Here is an 18,552-nt window from a genome sequence, read left to right as displayed (position 1 = left end):
CCATAAAATGGAGATAATACTTCCTTACCTCACAGGGATGTTGTGAGAAGAAATATATTAAAGACTGTGAGGTGCTCAGATATTAAGGTAATAGGGGCTATATAAATATCTAAGATAGCTTCATAGAACAAAGCAGTGAGGAATTGGGGTTGGGAGAGCAGATAGTTCAAGATCAGATCTCTCTTTTTAGATTATCCATAGAATGAAAAGGTCAGAGAATATCCTATCTAGTCCAATCCTCAGCCTCTGTCAAGAAGGCTACCACACTATTACTTCCATATACAGTGCTTCTCCTAACTTAGTCTTGAAAAACTCAAATGATTATGTCATGAATATCTCATTAGGTGAAATAAATTGTGAGGAGTATCTGTCCAATTCTCATTGGTGGTCATATCACAAAAAACTATGAACTAATTGGCACCTATAGCAAAGCAAAACTCACCAGCGCGGCGCCTCCTGCTGGTCATACTGGGAATTGGCTCTTTTCCAGCATCAGAGCGCCCTCTGCTGGCTGGTGGCTCGCCTGCCTCAGGTCCCATGTCCTTTTAACTCAGGGTTCTGCCCCCAGCAATACCCCCTTACTCTGGGTCTCCCCTCCCAGGGGAACCCCCAATCCTCTATCCCCACCTTGCCTCACTGGGTACTCCCAATCATCATCTAGCCCCCGCTCACTGGGGAAAACTGCAGTCTGTCATGGTCGCTCATCATTGGCAAGGAGGTTAGGACCTGCTGCCTTTGCCTATTCCCAGGCTGCCCCTCTGCAGCCCCTGTACCTTTTGTAGGCTTCAACAAGGCCTGCAGTCTCGGGGTTTATCCAGCACTGCTCCGCTTCAGGTACCTCGCTGTCAGGCAGCAAGCCCTTCCCACTCCAGGACCAGAGTGAGACTCCTACAGCTCCTGGCCCTCAGCCCTCTTACAGGGCCAACTGTGGCCTGATTGGGGCATGGCCCCAGCTGTGGCTGCTTCCCCCAAGCAGCCTAGCTTTTCCCAACCACAGCCTTCTCCGAGGCTGCTTTTACTATTGGCTCCCCCTGGCAGCACTCTCCCAGGGCCGTTTTAACCCCTTCAGGGCTGGAGCGGGGTGACCATCCCGCTACAGCACCCCATTGGTTGCCTCAGCAGGGAGGCAAAATTCAAGTGGACCACGAAGACTGAACTTCCCTCTTCTCATAGAATTGATCAACCCAGTCACAGCAGATGCAGTGGTACAGGGAAACTGCCTTTGCTGTTCTTGTTCCATGGATAAAGAGAAGACTTCTTTCTCCAAGGCTCTCATTTCAGGACCTTTCCTCACATGCGCACAATGAAAGCCTGGGCACTCTAAGCTTCTCCATCCTACACCAGTCACCAATTGTCAGTCTGTTTTAGGAACTGCAGAGAAATAGCCTTGCAAATAGCTGAATAATTACAGAATCTTTGCCCTACTAACTCAGCTGGGAATTTTCTAATCTTATCCCTTCAATAATAAAAGATAAAATTACAGCATCTTTATTTAGAACCTGCTCCACGGCAGATTGGCCTTCAATCATTTGAGATATCTATATCTCTGAATCTCAGTACTGTGATGATTATTAGTAGTGCACTGAAAATGTGTACAGAACAGATGAGATGGTGCCTACCTTAGCGAATTTACAACCTTGTACAGAGAAACCAGGCATCACAGGGCTTTATTTTCAGAGGTGCTGAGCACTCATATGATCTCAGTTGGAGTGGTGGAAGCTCAGCACCTCTCAAAATCAGGCCTGTCATGTACCATATGACTGGAAAGATGGAGAGATCACAAAGCAGTGCAGGATATTTTACAGTTTTTTTTGTAAATAATTATTATAACAGTTCTTTGGTCAGTTGGTTTCACAGAAGAAGTGTATTTCAAGAAAGAATTTGGAAGAGAGGGTGGAAGCCAGGTGCAGTAAGAGAAAGGTATTTCAACCATTGGGGATGTCATGGGAGAAGGGTTAAAGATGAGAGTGGGAGAGGGATACAAAGGAAAGCTGAGAGGCCTGGCCAGGGGAAAAGAGGAGATCAGAGAGGTAAAGAGGTGTGGATTTCTGCAGGGCCTAGAAGTTTAGAACAAGAAGCCAGTGAAGGGATAGTTAAGAGGACAGCGATCCACAGAATGAAAAATCTGAGAGAACCCCTCGCCTAGTCCAGTCCCCCAGAATCTATCTAGAAGAATGCTACAGTCTTCCAGGATTATTGGAATGGCAGACCAGAAAGATTATCTGGATTGGAAGGGAACAAGTTGGAAGCTGGAGGATGAGGGTGAAAGGCAGTTGCAGTAGTCAAGATGAGAGATGACCAAGGCCTAGACAAGTAGTGGAAAGGATGGATTTTAGAGATGGTGCTAGATTCTGACAGGTTTTTTCTTTGGCAACAGCCAATATTGCAGGGACAAGGAAAGAGAAAAGTTGAAAACTAATGTTGTGAGGCTTAGTGAACAAGAAAATGGTGAGATCATCAAGGATGGAAAATAGAAAACTCAGGGGAAAGAATGGGGATTGAATTTTCATCATGTTACATTTTGAACTGGAAGCACAGTATCCATGCTAATTGTAAGGGAGACAGAGGAGAGGCTGGATGAGGAAAGCAAAGGTCCAGGGAGAAGAGGCAGTGTTAGGAGATGTCAGCATGGAAAAGTATATGAAGTTTCCAAGGGATAACTTTTAAAGGAAAAATAGGAGTGGGCTGAGGATGGAGGCCTGAAGGGCACTGGCAGAGAGCAGGCAGAGGAGAAGCTCCAAACTAGGGCTAGGTGAATAATCCATTTTTCTGTTTGGCCATTGAACCAAAAAATAATAATTTTAAAAAAGGTTTTGGATTGGACTGCATCATTTTTTTTTCTCTAGGAAATGAAAAATTGGAAAAACTACATTTCAGATCAAACTAAACATTTTGTTCTACCCAAAATTTGTTTTTCTTTCATTTTGGTTTTAGGGTTTTAAATATTTTTCTTTAATTTTTTTTTAAATTAAATTGAGGGAAATTCTGAAACAAAATGTCTTTCTCAAATGAAAAATCAAAACATTTCATTTTTGAAATGCTGAAACAAAATGTATGGATGTTTCTGATTCAACCTGAATCTGCATTTTTTGTTGAAAAAACTATTCACATAAAAAAAATTCACCAGCTTTACTCAGAGCAGAATAATTGGAGAGGCAGGGAAGGGCCAGAGTCACAGAAGCAGAGGGAGAAGAGAATCCAGAATGAGGGAGTTATCTTTGGTGAAAGCATCCGAGAGATTGAAGTCAAGTTGCTTGGGACCCTTTGGCATGGCCAAATCTAGGGCTAGATCCTCAGCTAGTGTAAAACAGTAGTTTTATTTGAGTCAAGAGAGCTCTGCACCAGCTGAGGATCTAATCTGTAGTGTGCTATCTGAAGTTTGTTACCTTTAGCTAGGTTTCTCCTCCTCATCTTTTTTGTGTTTCTCAAAGAAAGATGGGAATTCAAATTAAATATATGTGTTTGATGGGAGAGAATGGCCAATTATACAGGACTGTACAACAGGGGCTGCAAATTAGCCTAAAATAAAATTGTAACACTTGGAAATCCTGCAAAGGCTTTACTGGACTCGTATGTATTTGTGGAAATTTTAGCCTGTTCAGTAATGATGAGTGCTGGTAGCGTGAAAGCCAAGGGGATAACTTGGCACACGTTATTTGGCAATGTCCTAATATTAGACACTTTTGGTCAAATGTTACAGAATTAATATGGGATCATAATTTGCTAATTGAGTCAGAACTAACAGTCTGTCCCAAAGCTCATTGATGTCAGTGAAGTCTTTCCACTGTCTTCCCTGATTTTGAATTAAGCCCTAAATTTATTACATGATTTTCCTTGAGTCCCTGGGACTAGAAAGTTGTCTTCTCCCCCCCACCCCCCAAATATAAATAAATAATTTTTCAGGTGTCCATGGTTGTGCAAAGAGGTTGATCCTTAGCAGATAAAAAAAGTTCTTATGTCCCCATTTTAAAAGACCGGTAATATTGACATGGACAAAATTGTCCCACCTGCATATATTGGGCCTGATTCTCAGTTATGCTGAAGCCCCTTTACCATGCTCTGGCAGAATAAAGGAGCCTCAAAGTGAGAGTTTACTCCTACTTTAAGGCGCTTCTGCAATGCCAGGGCAGTACAAAGTGGCTTTCTAATAAAGGAGGGTCAGACCCTTTATTTGTAAGAATAAGGAGAATTCCACATGCTATGGGAAGAATTTCTTTCCTATCTAATGAAAAACACAGGTGTGCAAGTGAAAGTTTTGAGACGTCGCCAAGGTGGTGTAACAGGCAATCCAGGACTTGGTTTAATTCTTTTCTTCTGTGTATTTTACATTGTTGATAGGTATAGCTTTGTATAATGATCTAAAAATCAACAGATATTTTAAAAAATTGCTAGTCCCTCCGTTCTCATAAGTAGCAGGGAGCTATAAAGTTTCCATGAGAAGCCCTATGGGTCTTTGGAAGCATGTGGCTTCCAACCTAGTATTACAAAAGAGTGCCACCTACTGGAGACTCGTATTAACGTCCTTGCCATAAATTACAAAGGGGAGAAGACGGGTTTCAGAGTAGCAGCCGTGTTAGTCAGTATCCGCAAAAAGAAAAGGAGGACTTGTGGCACCTTAGAGACTAAGGTATGCTCAAATAAATTTGTTAGTCTCTACGGTGCCACAAGTCCTCCTTTTCTTTTTAAAGGGGAGAAGAGTAAAGCTTGTACGATGATTTTACCACCAAGAGATCTCTAGACGGCATTCTCAGTTCAAAAAAGAAAAGGAGGACTTGTGGCACCTTAGAGACTAACAAATTTATTTGAGCATTAGCTTTCGTGAGCTACAGCTCACTTCATTGGATGCATCCGATGAAGTGAGCTGTAGCTCATGAAAGCTTATGCTCAAATAAATTTGTTAGTCTCTAAGGTGCCACAAGTACTCCTTTTCTTTTTGCGAATACAGATTAACATGGCTGCTACTCTGAAACCATTCTCAGTTCATTGTCTTTTCCAAAGCAACTTCCCTGAGCTCAGCATGCTTAGGCGAAAAAAGATGATCTCTGCTGTGCTGAAGAACAACAGTTCTGTGAGTTATTTCTCTGGAGAGAGAAGTTTAGGTCCCACTGGTTTCCCTAGAGGCGTGAGGAAGTTCAAAACAGAATTTAGATTTTACAGATTTCTTATGAATTGAGAGACTTGGCATTTTTGTAAGTTTCTGTAATAAAGTCCTCCAGTTCTATGGCAATGGAAGCCTGTCAGACAGATTGACAGCTAGCATTCCTCACTCACAGTTGCCTGAGCTATGTAGCCCCTCCATAACTTTTCATTTTGTAGGTTCTTTTTTTAGGTGTCCATACCCAGCTGATTAAATACTTCTGAAGTTAACAGGGGAAAAATAAAACAGCTTAAATATAGAACAGAAGCACAAATGCATCTTGGGATGAATAAATTATGGATATAAGCGAGAGAGAGAGAATATGTGTGCTGCTCGTGAATGAATGACACACAGGACCAGGCCAGCGGTAATAGCAGCAGGAGGTATAATTTCACATGCCGCTAACTCTAGCGTAGCAGAGCATGGCAGGAAGAAGTGATTGAAAGGAGGGCAGTGAGGAGATGCCCTTCGTGACTTTAGAACACCAAAAACAACTACCCTCACAACAATTTTCTAAAAAGAAAACACTGATGATTCCTTGGCTTAGAAGGGGACTATTTAAAAGAGAAAAGAAGCAGCGGTTGTACCCACAAGGAAGCATGAGATCCTTTCACCTCCCAGTTATCATCCAGGCCAGTGGGGGCTGCGGGAAGCAGCATGGGCCGAGGGATGTTGCTGATCCCTGGTATAAAGCAAAAAAAGTACTGTCTAATTTATATACACATCAGCACTTGGGATGAAATCGTGTCCCCATTAAAGTCAAGGGCAAAACTCTTATTGACTTTAATGGGGATACGATTTCACCCTTGGTATTTAATATATAATGGTATTATTATTAATGTTGTTATACATAGCCATCACATTGACTAATCACAATCATCAGAGAACAAAGTTAGAATTCCCATCCTTTGTCTAAAACAAGTAAACAAATAAACCACCCCAGGCAGCTAATGCTTGGAATAACAGCCAACAGAAGCTCTCTCACCGGGCCTGTAGTAGCAGAACCGTTACACGCTGCTAAATGCTTTAGCAGGTCTGACTCCCTCCAGTAGAGGGGAGTGATGAACACACATACAGCTCATTATGTACAAAATTCAAGTTCCGGGTTAGGTCTCAGACAAGTGAAAACAGATCCAGTGGGCTCAATATCATTTCTAATGAATATTTCTCATTTTCACAAGCACAGACTGTGCAGTTCTGTGTGATGCACAAAGAGAGGTGAAACGAGAATAGCAGGACATGTCAGAGGTCAGGCAGCCATGGAGCCAGGTGGAGGGAACGGGGAGCAATCCAAAACAAAGGCACCACCCACTGCAGCGCTTTTACTCACCCGGCGGCCGGCCCTCACTCGCTCTGGGTGTCTTCGGCGGCACTGAAGGTTCCGCTGCCAAGATGCCGCCGAAAACCCGGAGCGAGTGAAGGTCCTGCTGCTGAAGACCCAGAGTGCCACCAGGTGAGTAAAAGTGCCACAGCGGGTGGCGCCTTTTTTTTTTTTGGATCGCTCCCCCTGTTCCCTCAACAGGGGAAAATTTTAAAAGGTGCCAAGACATTGACAAGGCACCACTTGTGCTCAGTGGGGGAGCGGCCGCTGCCCCGCTCCCCCACTAGCTACGCTACTGAGGTCAGGTGAGGAGGTGGAATGGCAATGATACGTAAGGTCCCAGGACTGAAATAAGTGGCAAGTCATGTTTCAGTGTTAGGGGATTTCAGCCTTGGTGTGGGATTTCCTTAGTTTTTGTGGGTTTATGTGGGTAAACTTTCTTTGCATAGGGGTTATTGTGGTTCATTCTGAAGTGGTATGGTGTAAATGCCCATGAACCAAAAGGTCTGTTTGTGCAATGGCTGCCATTTTTGTCAGCCCTAGGGCCTGAACCAGGGAGCCTCCGCAGCTGGAAGCATGAGTTGCTGCAGTTTGAGCTAAGGAGCCAGACTCTCAGTCTGAGAGCTGTTACAGGCCTTGACACATACTGACCAACGTGTTACATTTGCATCTTCTGGGACTTGATATTCTCAGTTAGGAAAAGAAGATCTTGGTCATGAAAAACTATCAGTCCTAAAAGACTTAGGGCCCAATCCTCAGTGGGTAGAACTCCACTTCTATGGAGCAATGTTGATTTACACAGCCTGCAGTGCCAGCCCTTAGTACAGTGGTCCCCAAACTGGGGGCATGCCCTCCTAGCTGGGGAGTGGAGGAACATTCAGGGGGTTGCATGGCAAGGCCAGGGAGAGCCTCCAGGGGGGATAGGGAGGGAGTGCCACGCTTCCAGCCGTGCTCTGCCCCGAGACTAGCTCCAACCGTAGCCTCACTCTTCTCCCAACCCCAGTCAGCCCCCAGTCCTGCTCTGTCTCCAGACCCATGCCAGCCCCCATAGGGGGGCAGGTAGAGAGTGCCACACTTCCAGCCCTGTGCCGCCCTACCCCAGATCAGCTCCACCCCCAAACCCATTCAGCCCCCAGTCCTGCACTGCCTCCAGGCCCACTCCACCCCAACCTTGCTCTGCCCCCAAACCCCACTCTACCCCCAGCAACAGCTCCACTCCGCCCCCTGCTCCATCCTCATTCCCTCTCCACCCCCAGCACATCCCAGCTTCACCTCTAGCCCCAGCTCCTTCCTCCCTCATCCCCAGTGCTGCCCCCAGCTCCGCCTTCAGCCCAGGTTCCACTGCTGAGGGAGCCTTGGCAGTGCAGTACTGGGGAGGGGGGGCAGTGCAGACAGATTCTGTTACTGGTAAGGGGGGAGCACAACTGGGAAAGTTTGCACACCATTGCCCCGGGCGAGATCACAACACCATTTGGCCAGGCCGCCACCCACCCCCCATCTGGCTTAATACCTTCTCCTAGTGCACCAACCTTCTTCCCTTTCCTCCTTCAAATCCCTTCAGAAACCCCACAAGCCTTGCTACGCTGATCTCCTCTTGGAAAAGGGGCCTGGTTCTTACTCTCAGCTGCACCCAGGCCATTTTGATGGAAGTAACCAGAAGCTGTCCATGCATGTTTGAGAGCACCGACATGCTCAGGGTCTCCATACCTCTTGGACGTGAACTGTTCTGTGGTCTGAGTTTGATCTCAAGCTCTGTAGAGTAGAGCACTTGTCTTTCTATGCACCTGGTAAAAACACTAAGCATACATATAGGGATTTATAATTAATAAAGAATAGTCATCTTAAAAGGCAGTTTTTGCAGATGCTACTGTAAGAGCAGCATGACCGTGCAGAATGGAGTCCTGGCTGCAGAATGGATATTTCGTTAATCTGTGAGGGTGGACTGCCACCCCTCTCAAGACTGCATGCCTGGGCTACTATGACTGCAGCAGGGAGAGCTGCTGTCCAGCAGCAGCTATGAATATACACAGGTGTAATAAGAAGGGTGCAGGCCACATCGATGTTTTTAACTATGTTTCTGAATAACCTGGAACTTCCACAGAAAGCTGCAGTTGTGCTATAGAAATACAGAAAGCCTGCCAAGTAGGCTACCTTGTGACAGGGTGCAGAGGCCCTCTGATTTTCAGTGAGCTGGGAATTAACACCTCTTCCCAGATTCATGTAGGTCTGCCAGGTCTAGTCCTGTAACACAGCAGGTCATGGACTGAATGCCTGTATCCGACTCTCATGGGAAATTAGAAGGAAGAATAACTACTTGCTAGTTGGAAGGCTTTGAGAAGGGAGAGCTCCTGTGTGGCCTCGGTTTCAGGGTGGGATTTTCAAAAGGCCTTTGAAATAGATGCCTGACTTTAAATCTGAGAGTAGTCCCACTGAAATCCATTTATTTTCAGTGCAAGTTGGGCAGCTAACTTGCTTAGATGCTTTTGAAAATCCCATCCTGAATCTCTTTGGCCCCACTTCAGAATGGCACTTAAGCAGGTACCTAGTTGTAAATATATGAGTAGTCCTGTTTGGCTTTTCTGTGTTCTCTAGGGAGAGATGTGTGGGCTCTAACACTGATTATAGTTATTAACTTGTATCAAGCAAATCAACTTGGATTTTCAGTGGGACTACTCATTTTCTTAAAGTTAGGCACCTTGCTGAATGGTTAGGCCATGATCCTGCAAACATTTACGTATGTGCTTAACATTACTACCTGGAGTCATCCCATTGACTTCATTGGCACTACTTATAGTGGTAAAGTTAAGTAGATGCATAAGTGTTCGCAGGATTGGAGCTTTAGTCTCGCTCAGTTCCCCATCTGTAAAATGAAGATCATAATACTCCTCCCTCTCTTTAGAGGGCTGGGGTTTTGTTCATTTTATATGTTTGATTTCTAGTGCACTTGATTTTCTTATTGTAACCAATGCACCTCGAGGAGGAAAACTTTGCTGATGGAAGCACACCTTGATGATGCCAGCTTACATCCTGTAGCAAAAGAAAATAACTAAATATTGTCGTAGTTGTTGTTATTTGTAATAGGAAGAGGCTGGTGGCCCCAGCCCTGTTCCACTAGGCAATGTACAAACGTTTAACAAGATGACCCTGCCTTCAAGATCTCTCAATCAAAATGGCATAAAATATGAAAATTCTAGAATAATAAAACACAGAGATTTCATGTCTTGGAAAAAGTGCACTTCCACTCCCACAGTTGAGCCCCTTGCATACCAAGTATCAGCCAGGAGCAAATGTTTACAGCTTAGCCACTAAGTCCCATATGTAAGGAAGGAGCTATAAAAGAAACGCAGTCAGAACCTTATCAGTTGTCAGAGCACAGTTCAGTGACTTGATTTTTCTTTATAAAACGTAATAACACTCAGTGTTAGAGAACAAACGTCTCTCTTTCACAGGCAGCAGAGGGCAATTTCAAAGGGCAAATATTACAGATACTCGTAAATGTGAAAGTACAGCATTTCTATTAGGCAGATGGAATATTGATGACAGAGTTATTTTTATCAGCTTAATGTTCTTTCTTGCGGCACCATATCAAAACTGTTACATCTTCCTTCAAATAAGTCAGTTGTCATTCTAAGACACACCATTATTCTCTCCATTTCAAATACAGCACCCTGTCCGTCTCTTGATGGAAGAGGGGATTAAATTGAAGAATATAACAGTCTGTTACTGCAAGCCCTTTAAAAGAAGTCCTTTACTCGTGGGAGGAGTGGATTCAATTCTGTGCTCTACTCCAGGCTTCCTTTGTGATCACTTAATCTCGCTGAGCCTCAGTCCCCCATCTGTACAATGGAGTCACCATTCCTCCTACCCTTTATCTGTCTTGTCTATTTAAATTGTAAGTGCAGAACGGGGACTGTCACTATGTATTTTCTACCGTGCCTAGAACAATGAGGCTCTAATCTAGGTCTGGGCTTCCTAGGTGCTCCTTTAATCATCATAAAGCCTTTGAAATCTGTGGCACTCCCCGAGTAAGGATTACTCGCCTGAGAAAGTGTTACAGAATCAGGCACTGGAGAATTTGGTTTTTAAAGCAGCACATTAGTGGACGTTTCACTTGAAGGACAAAAAATGAAATAAAAGCTTTTCAAACCCAAGAAGCAAAGGGAAAGCGGGCAGTTGCCACTCAGGAAGGCTGCTGGAAAGGCTCTTTATCAGTGAAATGTGGTGAAATCAATAATGCTGCTGAAGAGGCGTTGCTCACTTTTTCTTGCACTGCTAAATAAATAAATAAATGCACAAATAAATAAAAATTGCCTGTAGTGCAAGCTGGTCTGGAGGTCTGCAGCATTTGCTTACATTAACTTGGATAGCTAGTAATGCTGAGACAAGAGGGCAAAATGCCCACCAGTGGCTGAATCCAGAATAATCAGATCCTCTCTTGAGTTAACAACGTGTCAGAGGGAAGGGATTGAACTGAGCCTCAATGGCGAAGGGAATAAAGGGAAAAAAAGAGTTGTGCTCAAGAGGTTAAGAGATGGACTGTTATTTCTATATGGTGTTTTTGTTCCTGTTGGGACTGTTTCCACTACTGAGTCTAATTACTTAGCTCTTTATGCGCTATCCATTTCTTTTCATCATTTTAAAAACTTCAGTTGCCATAACAACATAATGCAATCAGTGAAACATAGCAGCTATTTTCTGGAGTCAAGGTCTGTGCGCTGTCAAGGATATGAGCCATTTAAGCAAATCTTCCCCCTCTCTCCCATCCCCCACCTCTCTCTCTTTTTTCTCTAAACAAGCTCATAATGGGAAGGATAAACCATCAGGAATAATTAGACACAGTAGTGGAGCGAATCCCAACAGCGCGGGTGCAGTCTAGCCTAATGAACTTCTAGCAATAATCCTGGAAATGTTGATGTTGATGTTCCTTTTTAATCACTTCTTTGATGCTATAGATAGATTAGGTGCAGCAGGACCTCAGTAATTCGCATTAATGTCAGGAGACCTGTTGTGAATTACTGAATGTTGCAAATTAACAAGTAAGAGAATAAAACCCAAGGATTCTGCATAGCAAAATATATACTGTTCATTTTCTTCAGCTGTCCTTTCATTTCAAGTATTTATGAATATATATATGCTGTATAGTGCATTAGTAAATATAATGTATATTTTGTAAAAAATGGAATTTTAATCATATAAAACCTCACTGTAACATCTATTATTAAATCTTTGCTGGGGGAGGGAGATACTGCATTTCTGTGTGAGTGGTAAGAAATGCAACTTAGTGTAGTGTGATCTACTGAGCTTCTCCTGCCGAGAGGTAGTAAATAGCTTGGAAATAAGTCTAGCAGTCTGTCTGAGCGCTATTCTAAGCTGTGCATGTAAGGCCAATTATAAGATCCAGACTCAGGATTTTACTCAGTCCTTGCTCAGACAAAACTCACATGACTTCAGTGGAGGTTTGCCTGAATAGTAAGAAGTGAGTTTAGGAGCACAGGATTTGGCTTAGGTGGCCCTGATCTGGCAAAGCACTGAAGCTCATGCTTAACTTTAAGCCTGTGAGCACCCCCGTTGTTAAAGGAGCAGGCTGAGGATGGAATGGAATGTTGGTATTCAGACAATTCTTGCCTATTCACTATCTTCCATGTTCTTTGATTTTCAGCACCCTATCCAAGCAAAGAAAAAACGTCATCAGCTGTGTCACAGTGCACGATTCGCCCTACTCCGATTCCTCCAGCAACAATAGCCCCTATTCAGTGCAACACCGTGGGGCACACAATAATGGGAACACCTATGATACAAAAGGGGTACCAGAGACCCACTACAGTGGGAACCCCCGAACTATAATTGTGCCACCACTGAAAACCCAAGCCAGTGAGGTGTTGGTGGAATGCGATAGCCTGGTACCAGGTAAATTACACTTCTTCCCTCACGAAAATAATAATAAGAAATAAACAACAATTTTGGAAGAATCTCAACTCTTCGGGTTCTTTAAAAAATAGAGGCTGTGCACCTTCTCACTGCCAACACACCTGGCACAGCTGTTCTTGGGAGGCGTAGTGCATTATTAACGTGTGGCATGGAGGCACTTCAGTGTAGCTGGGAGTCATAAGGGCTAAGTTTTTTCTCGGTTACATCAGTGATCATCCAAGAGCAGAATTTGGCCCCGAGTGCAGACATTGATATCAGGGCCCTTACACCAGCTTGAGCCAGGCCTGCCATGTAAGGTTATATATTTACTTAAAAATGGGCAAGAGTTTCTTAGATTGAAAGCCTTGTTTTTCATCCAAACCTGCTCACGTTTCTGGGGGAACAGGCTCCCCTGGACTGGGTGTGTCAGGTTCACTCACCCACCTTCGGAGCCTCTGCTGTTCTGGAAAACACACCGGATCAAAAAGGGCTCTCTTCTTTGGTTCCCGCCTCCTGGCACTGGGTTCTGAGCTGTGTGATTGTCCTTTTGTTTCATACATTGCAGTTGCGAGACTGTGCACCCAGGCTCAGAGCGTGGGCTCTCCCTTGTTCTTCCTCCCTATTCACAGTGAGGCTGGCCAGGCTAAGGGCTTTCCTTGCTCTGCATTCCAGGCCTCTATCTTTTCCTTTCTCTCCTTAGCATCTGCCCACTCGCCTCCTGTCGGTCCCCAAGCAGAACACTTTATGACACTCCTGAGGGTTCTGTAAACCAGCCTCCAGACCCAGTTAGAGATTCACGTAGTGGAGTTTGTATTGTTGCCTTGGGGGCAATTGGCAGGCCCATGTTTGTGAGCTCCCAGAGGTACTGTTAGGTAAGTACCTTCCTATAGCTAGGAGGAGCCATTTTCAATGCACCCTTTCTTATGCGTCTCCTTCCACAGACCACCCCGAGATGATTCAGTGAGGGAAGGGTTGGTTAGATGATGTAAGACATTATTTAAGAACAAATATGTTTTCTTTCCTGTCATAGTCACCAACAGTCATCATTCATCCTCCTACAAGTCCAAGTCCTCCAACATCGTGACCTCCACCAGCGGTCACTCTTCAGGGAGCTCGTCTGGAGCCATTGCCTATAGGCAGCAGCGGCCAGGACCACATTTCCAGCAGCAGCAGCCTCTTAATCTCAGCCAGGTAAGGAACCTGGGAAGGAGGCAGCAAATAGGCACCACAAAAATGTGCCATCTAATGTGTATTTTGACATAGTATCTTCCTTATGTAACCCACACCCACTCAGTGTAATACTCTTTTGCCCTCTAGTGGTGTCTAGGACAGGTTTCAGCACAGAGAAGAGGGGCTCATGCTTTTAGAACCAGAAGTCACCAGTTCAATTCCCACTGCAACAAACCACGCAGGGTTGCACATACATTGAACATACAAAGTATCTGAAAAGTCAAAACGTTTAACCTTGAGAGAAAAGAGAAGTAACATAGACAGGCAGGTCCATGTGCTGATTATAGGGGAGAATGGAGGGGGAGGTATGTGAAAGGAGGGGATTCATCTCAGTTATAGTCAGATGTCAAGACAAAACCTTTTGAGTGAGGTTTGAAGGGAGGGTGTGACTGGCTGTCGGGGTGGAAGACATTTCCAGTCAGAGGTGACAAGTGGAGTGGGCATACAAATTGTGGCCAGTCAGAGATGTAGTGTAGTCAGAAGTCCATTTCAAGAACGCTTAATCTGGGCCAAAATTTAGGCAGTTCCTGTTGGGTGACAGCAGGCTGTACTAGATGTGTCTCTGAGTCAGAGCCGGAGAAGCCCAGTGCTGCCCAGCAGTCTCAGTAAGAATATTCTTTGTGTTTACTACATCTGAGACCCATCTCGTCTCTATTGCAAGGTAATGGCAGTCAGGAGGGGACAGCAAAGATGCCAAGATTTCAGGAGTGGGAAGCTCTGAGAACTCAGAGGGCAGTGTTGACTTTGATACAGAGCTGAATAAAAGAGAAGCTGTTCAAAAAATGATAACATTTTCTGGCAAAACCCATGTTTCAAAATGTAGTGGAAAATTTGAAAAAATTTGACTAGCTCTAAATTAAAAGTCAGTAAAACTGGTGAAAGATGGAGATGATGGGATCCTGTTTACAAGAGAGTGTAGTTTGGCTGCAGCATTCTGAACCCTAAAGATTACAGAGGAAGGATTTAGGAAAATGATAAAGGGGAATTGGAAAATAGAAGTAAGAAAGATGGGACAGTATCGTTCTTGTCTGGCAATTGTTTTCTAATTCCTGTTTTCTTGGTTATTTAATACTTTGACTGCCAGATTGCACAATAGTCATAGCTGACTGAGGAAATGCTTTGGCAATGTAAGGAACTGGATTAGAACATTCCTAGTGTTTGGGAAGAACATATCTTCTCTCCTAAGGCAAGAACAGCAGTTACCTTTGTTCAAGAAGTTACAGCTGATTACATGAGAGTTCTGAGAGAGGAAAGTCTTCAGGATTTGTTGGGGCTCAGGGTTGCTGGGGGCGTATGTTAGGCTGCCAACCAAGGAAGTGAAAGCAGCAAAGACCACCGTTATTAAATCAATACATAAATCAATACAACTGCCTCTGCCCATGCTGGACTCCAGGGCTTGCAGTTCAGCAGCTTTCATCAGTGTTAAATTCACTGTCAAATTTTAAGAAGGTTTGTCTGAACCTAGCCATGGATCTCACAGCAGAAATTCTTACTGCATCACTGCGATGCAAGGTTGTGGGAGTCTTACTGGTAGCTGCCCTTCCAGGCAATGGGGAGTGCAGTCTTGTATTGTTCTCTGGAGAACTGCTGTGGTGGACCGATGGAACATAGGTTTTGGAGGGACCTTGTGCAACCCTGCTACTTCCAAGGGAAGTTTACTGTGACACTGGGGATTTGAGGAGGAGGGGAAAAACACATGGGAATTTGTGACCCCAAAATCCCTCAGAATCTCCTGAACCTGGTGTGTCCATTCTGGCTTATCAAAGAACGTCATGTCAGGTCTTAAAAGAAAGCCAGGATCACGATGGTCATTAATATTGTTGTGAAATGTATGTACAGACACTGTGTAAGGAGTTATGTCCGTATACTGGAAATATGTTCTGAAATCTGTATCAAGGCAGAGTTGACAGACAGGTTTTCTGTCAGACAAAAGATGTTTATTGACTTATCTCTCTGTCTGCATGTAAATTAAGCATTGTAAGCCAACACAAAGGAAGCCCTATTTATATATGAAATCATTGGGTGATGCACTGCAGAATAAGTCGCAGGGGTTTATCCTGCCTCTGGGTACAGACAATGAACTTTGGGAGAGATAAGGAGATGGCTAGAAAAGCAGCCCTTTATCTGCACCTAGGAAATAATTAGGCAGTGTGATTGCATTCCTGAAAATGGGATCACAACTAAACTTGATTGGTTGAAATGCTGCAAGGGTCATGTGAGGGGAGGTTAAATTCTTTAGACAGAAGGTTAGCCTGTTAAGTTTAGTCTCTAGAAACCTGATAGCCCTTTTGTTTCCATTATCCTTACTGTCTCTCGCTCTCGAATCTTTGATGATAACCTTATTGTTGTTTTCTATAAACATATCTCTGTGCTGTGGTATTATACAAGGAGCTGATCCTGAGTTTAGGGTTCAAAAAAGAACTATCTAAGTTCATGGAGGATAGGTCCATCAATGGCTAGTAGCCAGGATGGCAGGGATGGTGTCCCTAGCCTCGGTTTTGCCAGAAGCTGGGAATGGGCAACAGGGAATAGATAACTTGATGATATCCTGTTCTGTTCATCCCTTCTGAAGAACCTGGCATTGGCCACCGTCAGAAGACAGGATACTGGGCTAGATGGGCCTTTGGTCTAACTCAATATGGCCGTTCTTATGAGTTGAATCATTCAAGCTGATGTGCAGTCTGTTCTCTTGGGGACAGCAGACCTGGTATTTCTGTGGGTGTTCAGTGGAGAAGGGGCTGAACTCTATAGGGGAATGCTTCAAAGGGGCTCAGAGTCTGGGATGCCCCTATTGCTAACTTTCAAGGCAAAAAGGAAGGGCTGGCATAGCCCAGAGGAGAGTGCTTGGATTGTGAACAGGCTGGAGGTGTCAGGGAGCAGACTCCCACTCAAACATAAGCAGGTCTCCCCCCTGGAGGCAGGGGGCTAACAAGGTGACTTGTACTCCTGGGTGCCTCGAGAACCATCACAGAAATCACCTTGGCTCTGGAAGGAGCTCCCTCCAGGGCCTAGAGGAAAAGAACAACCTGTTGTCTTCTAACTGTCCTGTATTGTGCTCTCTTTGTGCAGGCCCAGCAGCACATCACGACTGATCGCACAGGGAGTCACCGGCGACAGCAAGCCTACATCACTCCAACAATAGCTCAGGCTCCGTACTCCTTCCCACACAATAGTCCCAGCCATGGTACGGTCCACCCCCACCTGGCTGCGGCGGCAGCGGCTCACCTCCCCACCCAGCCCCACCTCTACACGTACACCGCCCCCGCTGCTCTGGGCTCCACAGGCACCGTTGCTCACCTGGTGGCCTCCCAAGGGTCTGCTCGTCATGCTGTGCAACACACCACTTACCCGGCCAGCATTGTCCACCAGGTTCCTGTCAGCATGGGCCCTCGGGTTCTGCCATCACCCACCATCCACCCAAGTCAGTACCAGGCTCAGTTTGCCCATCAGACCTATATCAGTGCTTCTCCCGCTTCCACAGTCTACACTGGATACCCACTGAGCCCCACCAAGGTCAACCAGTACCCTTACATCTAAACACTGGAATGAGAGAGAGAGAGAGAGACCCGCAAAGAGGGAGTGAGGTGGCTGTTTTTATACTGAAGAACATGACAAACAATGCAATGGGAGGCTCACTTGAAACTTGAACGAAGGAGACTTTAAGGGAGAAATGAGAAAGGAAAGAACTAATTCTACACTTTTTATTTAAAAAAAAGAAAAAGGAAAAAAAAAGAGTGAGAAAAATAAAACAAATACGAAACCATTCTGCACCAAACTGGGGGGGGGGGGGGGGGACAGATGGACCCAAAGTGGGTCCTGTTTTTGGAGAACTTCACCAATAGACTTCTAAAGATTATTTTAATCCGATAATGAGCTACATTTAGGAATTTGTTGTCCAGAACACCTAAAACAAAATCCATTGGGTTTTTAACCCAATAAATCTATGGATTATGGATTTATCCAGAATTTCAAAGGGATAATGCCCCATTTTTGCACTGGTCTCTGTAACCCAAAGGTGTGTGAGGTGTTCTCCCTGGGGGAGGTAAAGGGAGGGGAGCGGACGGGGTAGAGGGGGGGAAGGGAAGGATTGTTCCATCACTCTAAATTTCAGACCTAGCCCTGATACGCTTAAAACGTGTACACACAAAGAAGAATACGCACCATTTGTCAAGATCAGAAGCATTTGGGGCTATTTTTCCCTTTCTGTGAGCACCCTGGATAAATCCCTGAGAAATGTTATTCTTAAAAAATGTCTCTAACAGTGTATGTTACATTTCAGTTTCTTTATTTTATTTTATTTGGAAATTTTCTTTTTAATTCCCAGCTCTTTTAGTGTAGGAGTAGAAAATTTTGCTGGCCCCTTGGTAGAATGTAGCACTATACAGTACGTACACCCTTTTTACTATATTGTGTTGAACTTCAATGATACCAATAGACTATTCCTCAATGTGATTGCACAAAAACAAAACAAAACAAAACAAAAAAAAGAAAAAAAATATATAACATAGGCATGTAACAAATGTGATTGTCCAGGTATGTGTGTGTGTGTGTGTGCGCGCGCGTGCTGATGCTGCCTTCTCTCTGTGGTGTGTTCCTCAGCACAGCCATTACAACTGTCACAGTCTTAGTTTTACATCATTCCCTAGTAGTGCCTTACCGAACTACAGATGCGGTGTAAGGGTTTACTTCCACTGGTACTCCTAGAAACTGACTGAGGCTAGTCAGAATTTCATCTGAGCTCTTCTTCTTTTGTGGTGGTGTTGATTTTCTTCTTCTAGGTTATTTTTCCACCCCTGTTGTTACTCTTTAGTCATTTGCCGATGTGCGGGGGTCAGGAAGGCTTGTGGGGGCTAGAAGGACATACCCCCAGATATCTGTTTAACAATGTACAGGCTAGAAGTGACCAGATTGGTCATGAGACCCAAATGTAGCTTCCCAAAGGGTCAAAGGTTTTGTT

General features: G+C 44.5%; 1 protein-coding gene across 2 annotated transcripts in view; it reads left to right on the top strand.

Moving 5' to 3' along the window:
- Positions 1 to 18,063, top strand: part of HIPK2 (homeodomain interacting protein kinase 2) — a 179,765-nt gene extending 161,702 nt beyond the window's left edge. For both annotated transcript variants that reach the window (XM_038401791.2, XM_038401769.2), the window contains exons 13-15: positions 12,118 to 12,365; positions 13,396 to 13,556; positions 16,665 to 18,063. In XM_038401791.2, the coding sequence (XP_038257719.1) occupies positions 12,118 to 12,365; positions 13,396 to 13,556; positions 16,665 to 17,132 (877 nt within the window). In that variant the 3' untranslated portion in view covers positions 17,133 to 18,063. The remainder of the gene's footprint in view (positions 1 to 12,117; positions 12,366 to 13,395; positions 13,557 to 16,664) is intronic.
- Positions 18,064 to 18,552: the final 489 nt, after the last annotated feature.

Source organism: Dermochelys coriacea, chromosome 1 (assembly GCF_009764565.3).
Source record: "Dermochelys coriacea isolate rDerCor1 chromosome 1, rDerCor1.pri.v4, whole genome shotgun sequence".
Taxonomy (NCBI): domain Eukaryota; kingdom Metazoa; phylum Chordata; order Testudines; family Dermochelyidae; genus Dermochelys; species Dermochelys coriacea.
Note: the sequence above shows the minus strand (reverse complement) of the source record. Positions and strands in the feature narration are given on the sequence as shown.